This window comes from Oncorhynchus masou, chromosome 12 (genome assembly GCF_036934945.1).
Source record: "Oncorhynchus masou masou isolate Uvic2021 chromosome 12, UVic_Omas_1.1, whole genome shotgun sequence".
NCBI lineage: Eukaryota > Metazoa > Chordata > Actinopteri > Salmoniformes > Salmonidae > Oncorhynchus > Oncorhynchus masou.
Genome location: NC_088223.1, coordinates 42,302,211 through 42,320,340, shown reverse-complemented (window position 1 = coordinate 42,320,340; position 18,130 = coordinate 42,302,211). Strand labels below are relative to the sequence as shown.

The following is an 18,130-nucleotide window of genomic DNA, read 5'->3' as shown; positions in this document are numbered from 1 at the left end:
CACCACATACGCCTATGTCGCACTTCTGCATTTGTGGTGAATGGTGGAAGAGTGAGACATCACTCTCACGAAAACCTCTGTAGCGTCCGAACGGTTTGTCCTACAAAACTATTACAACCCCAGGTACCTTCCATTTTCCAACTTCTGTTTGTAGCGTCTGAATGGTTTGGGCTACATAAATACGTTGGAGTTCTACGTTTTGCTCTGTGACCCACACAAGTGTCACGGGACTCGTCTGAAGGTAACCGGTACTGGTTTACATGTTTTTTTATGGAAGTGTGAGGGTAGTTTTGTGCCTACCTCAAAAATGGGTTAAATATTTTTTATATCTCATAGATAAAGGACAAACGCTTCAAAACCTTGTTTCTTATGATACATTTTTTGACTTTCTTTAAAAAAAACACATTTATAAATGTGTTATTCAATGCATTTCTTTGGACTATAGTAGTAAAGGCCAAATTCAATATTTTAACAAATGATTATTTATTTAATATTTTTTTCATACCGAAAAAGGCCCTAAATTATTTTAGCAAATAACTAAATGATCCATAGTATGACCATCTTAAAACAATTCCCCCCCCCCCCCCCAACGGCTTGGAATTAATAAGATAAAAGATAGAAATAGGATAAGTAGGCTTGAGGTATTTTTAAATAAACTTAGATGACCTAAAATAAAATATGAACAGTGACGTCACGATAACAGAATGACGCAGTAAAGCCAAATCAAATGAATGACTCAATGAGGCCCGAGTAACAAAACCGTCCAGTTGTTACTTGTCATTCATTTGATTTCGGCTTATTGCATCATTTTGTTATCGTGTCTGTTGGTTGATTTCTGGTATGTAGCTGGATGAACCACTGAATTTGGAGGTAACTGCCAAAATAAAGGAAACATCAATATAAAGTGTTGGCATTGGTTCTACAACTGGAACTCTATAAAACACCATTCTTCCAAGAGAAATTACATAATTTAGTGTTTTGTTGATTCTGGTGGAAACCCATGTCTCAGGCGCAGCTCCACACAAACACACTTTAAACCCCTAATGCTCCTTTGAGACCCCTCTTTCAAAGTCAGTGAGATCTTTTTTATTCTAGCCATGGTAACCAAAATAATGGACAACTGGGCACTTTTATGCATGAGCCTTGGCATGATGGGGGTGTTAATTGCTTAAATAACTTAGGGAACCACACCTGCATAGAAGCACCTGCTTTCAATATACTTGGCATCCCTCGTTTACGCAAGTATTTGCTTTATTTTGGCAGTTACCTGCAGGTTTATCAAATAACTATATGAACTGTGGTCCAGAGAACATAAACAGGACAAGGAGAGTGCCCAAATCCATCCATCCATTGCAGGTAAATTCAAGTAAAATATGTTGTCCTGGTTTTTATCTTGGCCAGGTCGCAGTTGTAAATGAGAACTTGTTCTCAACTTGCCTTCCTGGTTAAATAAAGAAATAAAGAAATACAATTCCCTGGGGAAGGAGGGGCGGTTGGCATGGTGATAACGGGTAATGACGCCAGTCTAGCTCGCTCTGGAAGTTTCAAGCAAGTGAAAACAACTGAAAGTGGCGTAAATTGGACTGAAAGAAAACACACACAGCTTGCTAAACGCATATGTCGCTAGATAGCAAGCGAAATATTACTCTTGTTCGTTTAGGAGGCTATAATGAAATGTTCATTTGACTAACGTTAGACTGTAACAACAGTAGCTATAGTATAGTTACGGTCAACATCTGTGAATTTTAGCTTGCTAGCGAGCTTGCTAACGTCACCTGCCTACTGTACTTACTTACTAGCTAGCTAAGCTACATCACCTTGAGGATGAAAAAGAGGGTTGAGAAAGTCGTGAAAGAGAAGGCAGCTGGAAACGTTGAGGATGAGTTTTCGAAAACTGCTGGTAAGATGAAGGAATTCAGTCCCAGCCTTGCCTGACAAGTCCAGTTTCTAATGACAAGTGCTATTTACGTAGACCGTGGTGCAGATGCAGAAGTTTGGCTTATTTTGTTTTATATTTCGGTTGTTAATTAAATAGCTGAGCACTTCACTGTTCTTTGTCCCTTTCTCTGCCCATTAGGACTAAATATACAGGAGAAATGTCCAGTTCAGAGGATAGGTAAGATTTGAACCAGTAACATTATCTGGGCAGAGGAAGAGAAGATAAATATCACGAGTAGGCATATTCATCCTCCTCTGCCCAGATATACCTCAGTTGCCCAGATACTGGTTCAGGTAAGATTGTACTATTTTGGGAAATATATAGTACTGTACCTAACATTTTGTTTGTTGCTGCAGATTGAACTTCCTGTTTTTAATAACCTCAGTACAGTGACATACTATTGCAAAACTGAATGGGTAGTCATAATGACAGATGGAATCACTGGATGTCATTCTGTGGTTGGATCTTCTCTCTAAAAGATGATTATCAGTGCTCTGGCAGCCTGGAGATGGACTTCCCTGAGCTGTGTTCTCTTCTGGGCATGAAGGAGATCCCTGCTGTAACCCCACGAGCCCCAGCCTCTGTCACTCCTACCACAGAGAGAGGCAACATGGGTAAATGACAGTCCACCAGCCATTCACATGAACCACCAAACTGTGGCGCTAAGCCTCATGTCTTACTCGTTTCTCTATTGCTAGACCCAGGGTTTTTTCTAGATCAAAAAGGGGCTTAGGTATTGGACGCTGCAGGGGGCGTGACAATGGGCGTGGTCGACCTGTTGCTTTTTTAAGCCAATTTCCTGCATTTCTAAAACATTATTCATGAAGCTGAGATAAATGTTTACAGTTTTAAAGCAAATTTACACACATTCTACATATTCTACCATGGAGCTGAGATAATTGTTTTGCAGTGTTAAAGCAAATTTCCCATCAATTCTATGCATTTTGCCATGGCTAATGCTGTGTACTTTTGCTCAAACATAAGAACAAAATCAGTACTGCTAAATTAATTGTTTTTGGAATTTTTAATTATACCTGTCTAGCTTTTATTTTGGTGATTTTTGTTTATATTATTTTTGATTATATTATAAAACTATTGGCCCATTTATATTTTCTACATACTTTATATATTTTATTTACGGTATACATTTTGTGTGTGCCTGTGTGCACACATTTCATTACACATTATTCCCAAGCTCTCTCATCCTCATTCAGGTTGTGTCCCAAATAGCACCCTATTCCCTATAATGTACTACTTTTGATCAATGCCCATAAGTGTACTATAAAGTGAATAGGGTGCCATTTGGGACTCAGGCTCACTTATTATTATTGCTGTTTATCATTTACATACTTGTGGTGTCAGAGGAGAGCCAGTCCCAGATGGGTGCTGGTATAGCGACCACAACGTGGTGCCCTAAACCACGCCTCCAAGTGGAGCTGGAGAGCGAGGACCCTCGCAGTATTAAGGAGGTCAGGGTGTGTGGTGAGAGCATAACTGAACCAAACATAATCCATCACTGTCTGAACAACATTAGAATACTCCTAAAGTAAACAATGTAGTGTAGTTGTGATAGTAAACAACATACAGAAAAAATCATTTAAAGATATGAGTTGTTTTAAAACAATACTGCTTTCTCTCAAGAGACACTGACATTGACATTTGAACTCTACCACTTCTCTTACATATTCACCTCTTACACATTGAACAATATAAATAGTACCATGTAGTGCCATTGTATGAACATAATTTGTAATGGCAAACAAGAAGTGTCAGAGCCATTGTTTCTGTCATTTCGTAGGGTGGAAGGTAGATGAGCTGATGGCTCGAGTGCTTAACAAGACACTTCCAGCCCTAAGCAACCTACAGAATCTGCAGTGAGTACTGTATTTAGATTGAGATGCATATTTTTGTACTTCATGATATACAGTATTTGCCCAAGGCAAAGCTAAGCTCTATTGGGCATGTTCGGCATGTTTTTTTTTACCCCAGCTTATGTCCTTTTCCTGGAAGAAACTGAGCAAAATATCCCACATTTATTGTTACTTGGTTGTTAGTGTAATGTTTGGGGGGTAGGCATTGCTCTTGCAATATTATCTTCTGTGTTGCAGTCTGTGGTGTGCTGGTCTGACGGGGCGAACTCTGACCTCCCTGAAGAATACAATATCTCTCTGCTCAAACCTAAGGTGATTGGATGATTCACCATATACAGTGCCTTCAGAAAGTATTCATTATACCCCTTGACTTATTCCACATTGTGTTAGACTGAATTCAAAATGTATTACATTTATTATTTTCTCACTCATCTGCATACAATACCCCATAATGACAAAGTGAAAACATGTTTTTAGAAATATTAGCACATTTATTGAATATTAAATACAGAAATATGTAATTAACATAAGTATTCACACCCCTGAGCCAATACTTTATAAAAGCACCTTTGTTAGTGATTACAGCTGTGAGTCTTTCTGGGTAAGTCTCTAAGAGGTTTCCACAACTGGATTGTGCAACATTTGCCCATTTAGTCTTTTCTAAATTCTTCAAGCTCTGTCAAATTGGTTGTCTAGCAATGATCAACAACCATTTTCAGGCCTTGCCATAGATTTAAGTAGATTTAAGTCAAAATTTTAACTCAGCCACTCAGGAACATTCAATGTCATCTTGGTAAGCAACTCCAGTGTAGATTTGGCCTTGTGTTTTAGGCTATTGTCCTGCTGAAAGGTGAATTATTCTCCCAGTTCTGGTGGAAAGCAGACTGAACCAGATGTTTCTGGTTCAGGATCTGAACCAGGTTTTCCTCTAGGATTTGCCTGTGCTTAGCTCCATTCAATTTTTTTTTTATCCTGAAAAACTCCCCAGTTCTTACCGATTAGAAGCATACCCATAACATGATGCAGCCACCACTATGATTGAAAATATGGAGAGCGGTACTCAGTAATGTGTTGTATGAGATTTGCCCCAAATATAATCAGGACAAAAAAATGAATTGCTTCGCCACATTTTTTTGCAGTATTTTAGTGCCTTGTTGCAAACAGGATGCATGTTTTGGAATACTTTTACTCTGTGCAGGCTTCCTTCTTATCCCTCTATCAAGTAGGTTAGTACTGTGGAGTAACTACAATGTTGTTGATCCATCCTCAGTTTTCTCCTATCACAGCCTTTAAACTTTGTAACTGATTTTTAAAGTCACCTTACACAAAATTGTATGCGTGGGATACAGAAATGAGGTAGTCATTAAAATATACTATTGCACAAAGTCCATGCAACTTATTGTGGGACTTTAAGCAATTTTTTTTAATAACTCTTTTAACTTATTTAGGCTTGCCATAACAAAGGGCTTGAATACTTATTGACTCAAGACATTTAAGTTTTAAATGTTTAATTCATTTGTAAAAATGTCAATAAACATAATTGCACTTTGACATTATGGGGTATTGTGTGTAGGCCAGTGCCAAAAATATATATATATATATTTAATCCATATTAAATTCAGGCTGTAAAGTGGAAAAAGTCAAAGGGTGTGAATACTTCCTGAATGCACCGTACCTATTCTCTTTGAATGTGCTTCACTACCTGTGTCATGGAGATATGCAGAGCATAATGAAAGAATATTTGGGCCCGTATTAATCAAGCATTTCGGAGTAGTGCTGATTTAGGATCAGTTTTACCTTTTAGATTACAATGATAAGATAACATGGACAGCAGGGACCTGATCTTCAGGCAGCGCTCGTACTCTGAGACGCTTGATACAGTCGGCCCCTGAACTTCTCATGTTCTCTGTCTCTCGGTTAGGACTGTGGTTTTGGAGGGAAACCCACTACCAGAGCAGAGTTATCACCTCCTTATATCTGAAGACAGTATGTGAGTCCCTGTTTTTTATTTATTATTATATATATTTTTTTTTTCAATCATTCTTACACACACATTTCAATGATGATGTATCACTGCAATACAGGCTTACTCATGTATCACTGCGTAATAACCGGATTGGCGAGGAGGGAGCACGCCTGATTGGCTCAGCCCTCGCTACAGCCCAGACTGCCAACAATAATCTTCTGTCACTCAATCTGGCCTTCAATTCCATTGGTGATGCGGGTGCTGCTCATATAGCACAGGTACTCTGGATGAGAGCATCTGCTAAATTAGTCAAATGTAAAAAATGTAGCCCACAATTGTAGAAATGTGTTTTCCACATTTACCAGCCTTGAAGGATGATACGTGGCAGATATTTGTTGTTGTATCAACTTCTTTCTCCCCTATTTTTGCTACCAGGGTTTGCGTCTGAATCGCTCTTTGCTGTGTCTCTCTCTGGCCAATAATCATATTGGAGACACAGGAGCCTCTCGTCTGGCAGAGGTGGGTACTTAACCGCTTACAAATGATTCCCCTTTAAAAATAAACTAAGAGTTTTCAAAGGGTGTATAACAAATGGCACTCTATTCCTTAAATTTGTATTTTTTTATTTTACCTTTATTTAACTAGGCAAGTCAGTTAAGAACAAATTCTTATTTTCAATGACGGCCTAGGAACAGTGGGTTAACTGCCTGTTCAGGGGCAGAACGACAGATTTGTACCTTGTCAGCTCGGGGATTTGAACTTGCAACCTTTCGGTTACTAGTCCAACGCTCTAACCACTAGGCTACCCTGCCGCCCCAAATAGTGCATTCCCTATGGGCCTGGTTTGAAGTAGTGCATTACATAGGGAATAGGGTGCCATTTGGGATCCAAGTCTTTTTTTTGTATCTTTACCCTCCCAATGATCTCTCTCTCTCTGTGTGGGTTCCTTAGGTGCTGGGTCCCTTTTCTCTGACCCATGACGAGGTTGTTGAGAGGAGGAGGCTGCTGCTCAGAAGAGACCAGTCGGTGAGAGCGGAAAGCACACCTACACACTACTTTTCTTAAATTCATTTTTTTTAGGACTGGAGCAGTCACACTTCTTTTTATATATTTGCTTTTCATATATTTTTTTTATTAGATAGAACAATAACAGGATGATCAATGGATGATCAATACTGACAGGAAAGGTAGGAAGAGAGAGAGAGTGTGCTAGAAAAGCAGTGTGACGGATTTAAACCCACGCTCTCACCTGGATATGTATTCTGGAGGCAGCGGCTTAGACCGCTAGAACATCCCAAGCCACACACACACACACACACACACCTACACACTTCTATAGAAGAATAACACATCAATAGCTACACACTAACTCAAAACTAAACTGCACGCACACTAATCTGATCCTTTTCTCTCTCTCTCTCTGTCTTCCCAGCCCTCTCATGCTGACTCTAAGTGTGAACGACCTCTCTCCATCCCCAGCAGCTCCTCACTGGAGCGCAACGTCAGCAAAGGAGCCAAGGTTGCCTCTAAGAAAAAAGTATCTACCAGAACTCGGGTCTAGTTTCCCAGACACTGATTAGGCCTAGTCCTGGACTAAGGCATGGTCTAGGAAAGGGGTTTCCAAACATTTTGGGCTCGTGACCCTATTACAAATCCGACTGACAGTACTTCAATCTAAAACAATTATGGTTTGAAGTGACTGAATTGCATTAGAAAGATATCGGGAAGTTCAGATCATCAGGCAAAAATTGGATATGATCTTCTATGTAGAAAAGAACACCATCATTGTTTTGAATTTGGTGCCTGGTCCTGTTCTTTCTAATGAATACTGCATGGCCTGTAAGCATTGTAGAGGGAAACAGACAATAAAAATGTGTTCCTGAGAGTCTTAGGTCGGGTTCCCCTGCGGCGACGATGAATGCATCAAGCAATGGTTGATGATCGACTTGATGATCGACTTTTTCATGGAAGAATGGTGTCGCAGCCCTCCAATAGAGTTCCAGACACTTGTAGAATCTATGCCAAGGCACATTGAAGCTGTTCTGGTTCATGTTGGCCCCACACATACTGAGACACTTTATGTTGGTGTTTCATTTATTTCGGCAGTCATCTGTAGCGTATAGCTTCAAAAGTTAGAGCCACATTTGAAGGAAGGAAGGAAGGGGGAGATAATTTAAGTGGTGTACAGTGTATTCAGACCCCTTCACTTTTTCCACATTTTGTTATGTTACAGCCTTATTCTAAAATGGATTAGATTATTTATTTTCCTCAATCTACACACAATACCCCATAATGACAAAGCAAAAACTGGTTTTTAGAAATGTTTGCAAATGTACAAAAAAACAACAGAAATACCTTATTTAACATAAGTATTCAGACCCTTTGCTATGAGACTTGAAATTGAGCTCAGGTGCATCCTGTTTCCATTGATCATCCTTGAGCTGTTTCAATAACTTGATTGGAGTCCACCTGTAGTAAAGTCAAATGATTGGACATGTTTTGGAAAGGCACATGCCTGTCTGACTATATAAGGTCTCACAGTTGACAGTGCATGTCATTGCAAAAAGCAAGCCATGAGGCCATGTTGAGGCACAGATCTGGGGAAGGGTACCAAAAAATATCTGAAGCATTGAAGGTCCACAAGAACACAGTGGCCTCCATCATTTTTAAATGGAAGAGTCTGGAACCACCAAGACTCTTCCAAGAGCTGGCCGCCCAGACAAACTGAGCAATCGAGGGAGAAGGGCCTTGGTCAGGGAGATGACCACGATCACAGTGGTCACTCTGACAGAGCTCCGGAGTTCCTCTGTGGAGATGGACAACCATCTCAGCTGCACTCCACCAATCAGGCCTTTATGGTAAAGTGGCCAGAAGGAAGCCACTCCTCAGTAAAAGGCAAATGACAGCCCGCATGGAGTTTGCCACAAGGCATCTAAAGGACTCTTGACCACGAGAAACAACATTCTCTGGTATGATGAAACCAAGTTTTAACTCTTTGGCCTGAATGCCAAGCGTCACATCTGGAGGAAACCTGGCACCATCCCTACGGTGAAGCATGGTGGTGGCAGCATCAATGCTGTGGGGATGTTTTTGAGGGGCAGGGACTGGGAGACTCGTCAGGATCGAGGGAATGGTGAACAGAGAAAAGTACAGAGAGCTCTTTGATGAAAACCTGCTTAGGACCTCAGACTGGGGCGAAGGTTCACCTTCCAACATGACAACGACCCTAAGCACACAGCCAAGACAACGCAGGAGTGGCTTCGGGACAAGTCTCCGAATGTCCTTGAGTGGCCCAGCCAGAGCCCGGACTTGAACCTGATCGAACATCTCTGGAGAGACCTGAAAATAGCTGTGCAGTGATGCTCCCCATCGAACCTGACAGAGCTTGAGGATCTGCAGAAAAGAATAGAGAAACTCCCCAAATACAGGTGTGCCAAGCTTGTAGCGTCATACCCAAGAAGACGAGGCTGTAATCACTGCCAAAGGGGCTTCAACAAAGTACTCAGTAAAGGGTCCAAATACTTATGTAAATGTGTTATTTCAAGGGTTTTATTTTTTATACATTTCTAAAAACCTGTTCTTGCTTTGTTATTATGGGGTATCATGTGTAGATTGATGAGCAGAAAAAAAACAATTTAATACATTTTAGAATAAGGCTGTAACGTAACAAAATGTGGAAAAAGTCCAGGGGTCTGAATACTTTACGAATCCACAAGGCGCATTTGTAAATGAGACCTAGGTCTCAATATGTCTTCACTGTTAAAATAAAGATAACACACATATATATATATATTTTAAAATCAGACGACCCCCACCGTTGGTCGCGACCCCAAGTTTGGGAAACGCTGTTCTAGGCTTAATCTGTCTCAGGGAAACCACCCATACAGTATGATCTCTTTCATAAACACACAGAAAAAAAGGTTCCTTCATATTCAGATTAATCACTTGATTTTTTTTTTTAGGACACAGCCAAAAAGGATGAGAAGCCAGCAGCAAACCAGACAGGAGGGGTAGCAGGAAAGAAAGAGGAACCAAAGTTGGCCAGAAAAGGTAAAGCATTGTCATAAACCCTTATGATAACCATAATATTTCTCTCTCTTCTATACCTTAGTTTTTCTTGTTCCCTCTTTCAGCCTCTGACACCAAGTTGCCCCGGGGTAAAGGGGGAAAGTCAGGGGGTAAAGAGAAGCGCCCATCTGTGTTGGATCAAGAGGTACCAACAGAGACCCTGTTAGACTCAGGTTAAATGCATTGTATCCCCTTGGAAATATGTACATTGTGGACAGCTCATGTCCCTCTGTTTCTTTCTGCAGGAGAAGGCCAATGCTACACAGAATAAGGTGTGTTTGTTTGGGTGTATGTGTACATTGCAGTTTGTCTCACAGATGACAACATGTTAGTGTTTCTTTTCAAAGAGAAGAAGCTTAGACTGTGAAATGCACAATGTTTGGATTTGGTGGATATCCAGTGCATTCGGAAAGTATTCAGACCCCTTGACTTTTTCCACATTTTGTTACATTACAGCCTTACTCTAAGATTTATTAAATTGTTTTCCCCCCTCAATCTACACACAATACCCCATAATGACAAAGCAAAAACAGGTTTTAAAAAAACTGAAATATCACAATTTACATATGTTTTCAGACCCTTTACTCAGTACTTTGTTGAGGCACCTTTTGCAGAGATTACAGCCTCGAGTCTTCTTGGGTATGACGCTACAAGCTTGGCACACCTGTATTTGGGAGTTTCTCTGCAAATCCTTTCAAGCTCTGTCAGGTTGGATGGGGAGCGTTGCTGCACAGCTATTTTCAGGTCTCTCCAGAAATGTTCAAGTCCGGGCTCTGGCTGGGCCACTCAAGGACATTCAGAGACTTGTCCCAAAGCCACTCCTGTGTGGTCTTGGCTGTTTGCTTAGGGTTGTTGTCCTGTTGGAATGTGAACCTTCGCCCAGGTCTGAATTACTGAGCACTCTGGAGAAGGTTTTCATCAAGGACCTCTCTGTACGTTGCTCCTTTCATCTTTCCCTTGATCCTGACTACTCTCCCAATCCCTGCTGCTGAAAAACATCCCCACAGCATGATGCTGCCACCACCATGCTTCACCGTAGGGATTAGTGCCAGGTTTCCTCCAGATGTGACACTTGGCATTAAGGCCAAATAGTTAAATCTTGGTTTCATCAGGCCAGAGAATCTTGTTTCTTTACTGACTTTTTACCCATGGGGACATTTTGTTGCAGTGTCATGTACACAACAAAACAAATTGACAATACAACTTTCATAAGTTACATACCATTAAAAAGAGACTAGCCTGCTGGCCTTACTCGGTGGATAGGAACATTAGCCCGAGCTATTTAGGAGGAATATCACACCTGGCACAAATAATTGTCTAGTTCTGTTTTTCCTTCCGAGGGATGCATTATACCTGCGCCCAGAGGGGAGTAGTTCAAAGTCCGGGTACAGGGGGTGGCTTGGGTCTAAAATGATTTTGTGAGCCTTGCGGAGGGCCATGACCTTAAAGTTCTCATCCAGGCCTGTCTGTTTGACTCCAAGTACCTTGCTTGATGTGGTGATAATCCTTCTCAGCATATTTCTCTGGCTGACAGTAGAATTGCCAAACCAACAAACAATACAAAAAGTGAAAACTCAATGAAAGATTTGTAAAACAGAGTCAGTATAGTACAATTAACATTAAAAGATCCCAGCTTTTTGAGAAAGTACAGTCTCTGTTGACTCTTTTTGTAGATTAGTTTCTCATGGTCAGAGTCCTTTAGGATCCTTTCGGCAAACTCCAAGCAGGCTGTCATGTTCCTTTTACTGAGGAGTGGCTTCCATCTAGCCACTCTACCCTAAAGGCCTGATTGGTGGAGTGCTGGAAGGTTCTCCCATCTCCACAGAGGAACTGGAGCTCTGTCAGAGTGAACATCGGGCTCTTGGTCACCTCCCTTACCAAGGCCATTCTCCCCCGATTGTTCAGTGTGGCCAGTTCTAGGAAGACTTATTGAGGACTTACAATGCTGCAGAAATATTTTGGTACCCTTACCCAGATCTGTGCCTCGACTCAATCCTGTCTATGAGCTCTATGGACAATTCCTTTGACCTCGTGGCTTGGTTTTTGCCCTGACATGCACTGTGAACTGTGGGACCTTACAAGACAGGTGTGTGCCTTTCCAAATCATGTCCAATCAATTGAATTTACCACAGGTGGACTCCCAAGTTGTAGAAACATCTCAAGGATGATCAATGGAAAGAGAATGCACCTGAGCTAAATTTGAGTCTCATAGCAAAGGGTCTGAATACTTATGTAAATAAGGTATTTCTGTTTTTTAATTTTAATAGATTAGCTAAAATGTCTAAACCTGTTTTCACTTTGACATTATGGGGTATTGTGTGTAGATTGAAGGGGGGGTATTTAATCCATTTTAGAATAAGGCTGTAACGTAACAAAATGTGGAAAAGTGAAGAGGTCTAAATACTTTCCTAATGCACTGTATGATGTACATAAAACTAACTGTTAAAGCATTATTACCACTGTATGTCCAATCAAACCTCATCAATATTTTGATACTGAGTTGCATCCCAAATAGCATCCTATTCCCTTCATAGTGCACTACTTTTGCCCTGGTCAAGAGTAGCACACTATAAAAGGAATAAGGTGCTTAATGGGACACAACTCAGATTTTTCATCCAGTTTCCTTCCACCAGTCAGCAGAGTTGGTTGAGACAGTGAGCCCCCTGCTGGAGCCGGGAGTGCAACACACTGGAGGCCGAGTAATTCTGCCTGGGAACACAGCCCTCACTTCCCTCAACCTAGCAGGTCAGACTCTGCGCCAATTCCCAGAGACACATTACTTGGACTCGAGTTTGACTCGAGTCACAACTTTGATGGCTTGAGACTCAACTTGATAGAAAATAACTTGCGACTTGATTTGGACTTTGAGCCTCAAGACGCGGGACTTGACTTTGACTTGAGCCTTGAAATGATCTGGCCAGGTTTTTGTAATGTTTTGTCACTCTGCGGCACAGAGTCTCCGTGGATTACTCTCCACGCAGCCAGAGACAGTAGCCGCAGCATTGCCCTTGCAAAAAAAACATGCAACAGATTGGCTAGAGAAACGCACACTTGTCACTGATTGGACCAGCAAATTATCAACACAGGGCGGGAGAGCTAGTGAACAGATTACTGATTTGATGTACAGCAATAGATCGGGTGCAGCGCAAATGTCAAAATGTAAGGAGACAGGATTGCCATAATAAATAAATATTCAGCTCTAAAAATTGTCTATCCACTTCTATCCACAGTCCATATAAGGAAATTAGTCAATTGAAATAAATTCATTACATTTACATTACATTTAAGTCATTTAGCAGACGCTCTTATCCAGAGCGACTTACAAATTAGGCCCTAATCTATGGATTTTGCATGACTGGGAATACAGATATGGATCTGTTGGTCACAGATACCTTAAAATATGTAGGGGTGTGGATCAGAAAACCAGTCAGTATCTGGTGTGAGATGTCACAGCACGACACATCTCCTTCGCATAGAGTTGATTCTGGCCTGTGGAATGTTGTCCCACTCTTCAATTGCTGTGAGAAGCATCCCAAACATGCTTAATGGGTGACATGTCTGGTGAGTATGCAGGCCATGGAAGAACTGGGACATTTTCAGCTTCCAGGAATTGTGTACAGATCTTTGAGACATGGGGACGTGCATTATCATGCAGAATCATGAGGTGATGGCGGCAGATGGCACAACAATAGACTTCAGTATCTTTGTGCATTCAAATTGTAATTGTGTTTGTTGTCCGTAGCTTATGCCTGCCCATACCATAGCCCCACCATGGGGCACTCTGTTCACAACGTTGACATCAGCAAACCGCTTGTCCACATGATGCCGTACACGCCGTCTGCCCAGTACAGTTGAAGCCGGGATTCATCCAAGAAGAGCACACTTCTCCAGCGTGCCAGTGGTCATCGAATTCCGAGTTATTTGACAGTTTGTGCAGAATTCCTTTGGTTGTGCAAACTCACAATTTCATCAGCTGGATGGGTGGCTGATCTCAGACGATCCCGCAGGTGAAGAAGCTGGATGTGGAGGTCCTGGGCTGCCGTGGTTAAATGTGGTCTGAGGTTGTGAGGCCGGTTGGACATACTGCCAAATTCTCTAAAACGACAATGGAGGAGGCATTAACATTAATTTCTCTGACAACAGCTCTGTTGGACATACCTGCAGTCAGCATGCAATTGCATGCTCCCTCAAAACTGGACACATCTGTGAAATTGGGTTGTGTGACGAAACTGCACATTTTAGGGTGGACTTTTATTGTCCCCAGCACAAGGTGCACCTGTGTAATGTTCATGCTGTTTAATCAGCTTGATATGGCACACCTGTCAGGTGGATGGATTATCTTGGCAAAGGTGAAATGCTTACTAACAGTGATGTAAACACATTTGCGTATGGAACATGTCGGTATCTTTCATTTAATCTCATGAAACATGGAACCAACACTTAACATGTTGCGTTTCATATTTTTGTTCAGTGTGCATATTCCATCTAATCCTAAAATAATTGCTAACTTTTCAACATTCCATCCCTGTACTGTTTATTGAAACACTTGGACATATGTTTTCATGTACCATTTCTTACCTTCCGAGTGGGCACGATGTTCATTGCAAACTTTCATGTGCACAAGACTCATGACGTAGAAATTCTGTTAATTTAATTAAATATGGTGTTGTGTGTTTGTCAACCGCAAACATTTCAACAATAGAACAAAGTGCTCTCCAATGGTGAAAGCGCCATATCATACAAAATATACAAGCAGATTTACCAAATATACATGGGCAATAGCCTCTGATACAGACATTGTGGTTGTGTGTAATAGGAGTGTGTGCACCTCAGTGTGTCGGTAGCAGTGCGTGGGTAAAATCAGTAAGTAGAAAAAACATGTGGACTCACCCTAGTTGTAGAGAAATTCCAATGCCATCCTCCTGTCTTTCATGTTGCTGAAACGGTCTGTGACACTGTCATACAGTATACGCTTTTAGTTTTTGTTGTCCTAGGCTACCTGGCTAAAATGCTTGCTCGCTAGACTAACTTCCTATCATGGGCAACAATTAGCCAGCTAGCTAACATTAGCCTTCTACATATTGAACTTACATCCTCAGGTTCATGGTTGGATCAGAATGACTGTTGTAATCATTGGCCAGTACATAGAATTAAGTCCAAATTCATATCTCCATCCATGACTTATTTAGGAAAGGGAACATTTTAGCTAGCTAGCCAACGGAGGACAACAACACAACTAGAGGCAACTGTAACAGTATGGTTTCCGTCCCTCTCCTCGCCCCAACCTGGGCTTGAACCAGGGACCCTCTGCACACATCAACCACAGTCACTCACGAAGTGTCGCGCCACAAAAGCCGAACAAGGGGAACAACTACTTCTAGGTCTCACTATTAGCGCGCACCACCGCTAACTATCTAGCCATTTCACATCTGCCACACAACAATTCCATTTTCTTCCCAAAACGTGCTGCAGACTAGTGAAAACAGCTGTCTGTAGCCTCAATAAATAAAGATGTGGCAGATAGATTTAGTCTAGATTTAATTTTACTTGACTCAACTTCACTTGCTCTTAGAATGCAGGACTTGGACTTGACTAGAGACTCAAACCTTGTGACTCTAATAATAGTAACTTGGTCCCACCTCTGCCACTTTCACAACACAGGTTGCATCCATAATTACACCCTACTACATTTGACCAGAGCCCTATGGGTCCTGGTCAAAAGTAAAGCACAGGGAATAGGATGCCATTTGGGACATACTAACAACATCCTCAGTGAAGGCAGCTTTCATCACATGGGAATAACTGCTGTAGTTGTGACATTGGAAGAATTTTTTTTTGTTGCAATTATAATGTGATGTTGAAGTGAGAGATTTTTTTTTACAATGACTTGAATCGTCTTTGTATTGGGATGTAGGCAACAGGCTTTCAGAGCAGTCGCTGCTCCTCTTCCTGTCCTCAGTGGGGGCGCAGACTGAAGGGGGAGGTCTGCTTCGTCTCTGTCTCAATGTGAGTCTTGTCTATTCAAGCTCTTCCGTGTGTGTGTGGTGCATTGATTGTGTGTTTGTTGCTGGTTCAAAAGCTTGAAGATTCGTATAATTAAACAACTTAATTACTCCTGTTGTCAGTGTCCTTAACACTGAATGTGACCCCAGTCCACTTCTCTTCTTTTTTTTCTACAGAGAAACCGCTTCCCTCCAGACTGTGATTCCTTCCTCAAGATAAAAGAACTGATGTCACTCAGGGATCCTCTCAACAAAACGGCCTCTGCTCAAGTAGATGACGAACAGGGGCAGGCAGCATAAACTATAGATAGCAGAGTGAACATCTTAACTCCCCTACCCATTTTGTTATCGTTGGTACCAGAACCAATTTGTGCCATCATTCCACACCTTGCCACTTCTTGTTTGGCATATGACAATAACTGGCATGATAGCAGGTCTGGTACCCAGGCTACCAATTTGTTTCTCAATTTGAATTACATAGTGATGTTTTTCCTGGTAGTGCCCCATTAATATTTCCACGTGTCACTACTCTAGTCCAATCAATAAACAAAAACATTGACATGAAATACTACACACCTCCACAACTGTTCACTTCATAAGAGGTGAAATATTTAACTCTGAAAATAAACAGTTGTAGGAATCAGGATGCAGTCAGGGATCCTTGTTTGCACATTGGATGCATTGTAGTAAATGAATTCCATTCAAATGTCTTTGTATATCAGCAAGCTCCTGATTTAGTTAAAACATTTACGATACCAAGCCAAACAAAGCACAAAAATAGCTGTTTTACATACTTTTTAGTTGTCACTTGAAAGGTGCCAGCACGCACCAGGATTTGAATGGTGAATGCATTTCAAGAAAAATTTGTGAAGGCACATTGGACAACATTTATTTCATGCCTCTGTTAGCTGCTAGTTAAACTTTAAATGAGCTGCAATGGATGGGATGGGGACATCCCTGGTACTCCTGCCAGTCTTTTACACTCTCAGCACCTGATGTGTCAACGTTCAGCTCCATCCAGCGCGATACTCAGGCAATCAATGTAAAAAATGGTAAAAAATGTGAATTGTTGCATCATTAAATTGGGGTTATGATGACAGTATTGTGTTACCGTGACGTTACGTTTTTTAAACTATAAAAAAGGGGCTGAATCGACGTTAAGGTCATTCAAACCCATTAGCTCCCTTTTGATAACAGTAATACTCCAATTGGCTAGTCAGGAGTTTATAAAAGCATCAACAGCTTCAATACAAAAGTTGGTAGTTGATTATTTAGCCAGCATATTGTCTGAAACCAGAGGAAGATGATCCACCTCTACCCAAGTCTGCTTGGGGGGAGAATGTTGAGTGGAGACCGGCATTTTGCCATTTTCCCCATGTGAAAAGAGGTTGCCTTAACATGCTTGCTTTGTGTGCGCGAGCGTTGCAAAATAAATGTACACATGTTATTCAATCATTGCACTCACACTGCTCGCACTTATCAACGAGCGTCTGCGTAGCCAGTCGCTAAAATACAACTCTGTTCTATTTGTGACATTTGACACGCTGCAAGTCCCGCCTCTCCTCATTGGTTTTTAGGAGCATATACTCACGTGGGTGATTGGAAGGTTGAGAGCGGACCCCTGGACCTTAGTTAATCTAAGTAACATAATAAAGAAATCCCATTAGAAATCCGTCAATTTAAGCTGGAGATGCTTTGGATGCGTCCACCGCCTACGTCGCACTTCCACATCTGCAGTGAAAGGTGGCAGAACTAGAGTGGTGTTTGTCAGACCATGAGACATCCCAAAAATAGGTATTCTCAGGAAACCGTCTGAAGCGTCCAAACGGTTGGACCTACGAACTACACTGAAGAAAAATGTAAAATGCAACATGGAAAGTGTTGGTTCCATGTTTTATGAACTGAAAGAAAAGATCCCAGAAATGATCCATACACACAAAAAGCTTATTTCTCTCAAATGTTGTGCACAAATTGGTTTACATCCCTGTTGGTGAGAATTTCTCCTTTGCCAAGAGAATCCGTCCACCTGACAGGTGTGGCATATCAAGAAGATTAAACAGCATGATCAATATGAAAAAGCACGATCATTACACAGGTGCACCTTGTGCTGGGGACAAAAGGCCACTCTACAATGTGCAGTTGTGTCACATAACACAATGTCACAGATGTCTCAAGTTGGAGTTTACAATTGGCCTACTGACTTCAAGAATGTCCACCAGAGAATTATCCTGGTTTCAACTGAACGGGGCAGATGGCAGACAATGTGTATGGAATTTTGTGGGCG

The 18,130-nt window shown here is 41.4% G+C and overlaps 1 protein-coding gene across 1 annotated transcript; it reads left to right on the top strand.

The window, feature by feature from the left end:
• The first annotated feature begins 1,524 nt into the window (after window positions 1-1,524).
• Window positions 1,525-16,948, top strand: lrrc71 (leucine rich repeat containing 71). Its single transcript, XM_064980629.1, has 17 exons — window positions 1,525-1,900; window positions 2,078-2,116; window positions 2,419-2,553; window positions 3,302-3,421; window positions 3,738-3,813; window positions 4,048-4,122; window positions 5,732-5,800; window positions 5,895-6,054; window positions 6,212-6,295; window positions 6,728-6,802; window positions 7,209-7,313; window positions 9,739-9,826; window positions 9,910-9,989; window positions 10,090-10,116; window positions 12,478-12,589; window positions 15,759-15,850; window positions 16,024-16,948. Exons 1-17 carry the CDS (start codon window positions 1,825-1,827, stop codon window positions 16,144-16,146), a joined length of 1,536 nt encoding a protein of 511 aa, XP_064836701.1. The 5' UTR covers window positions 1,525-1,824; the 3' UTR covers window positions 16,147-16,948.
• Window positions 16,949-18,130: the final 1,182 nt, after the last annotated feature.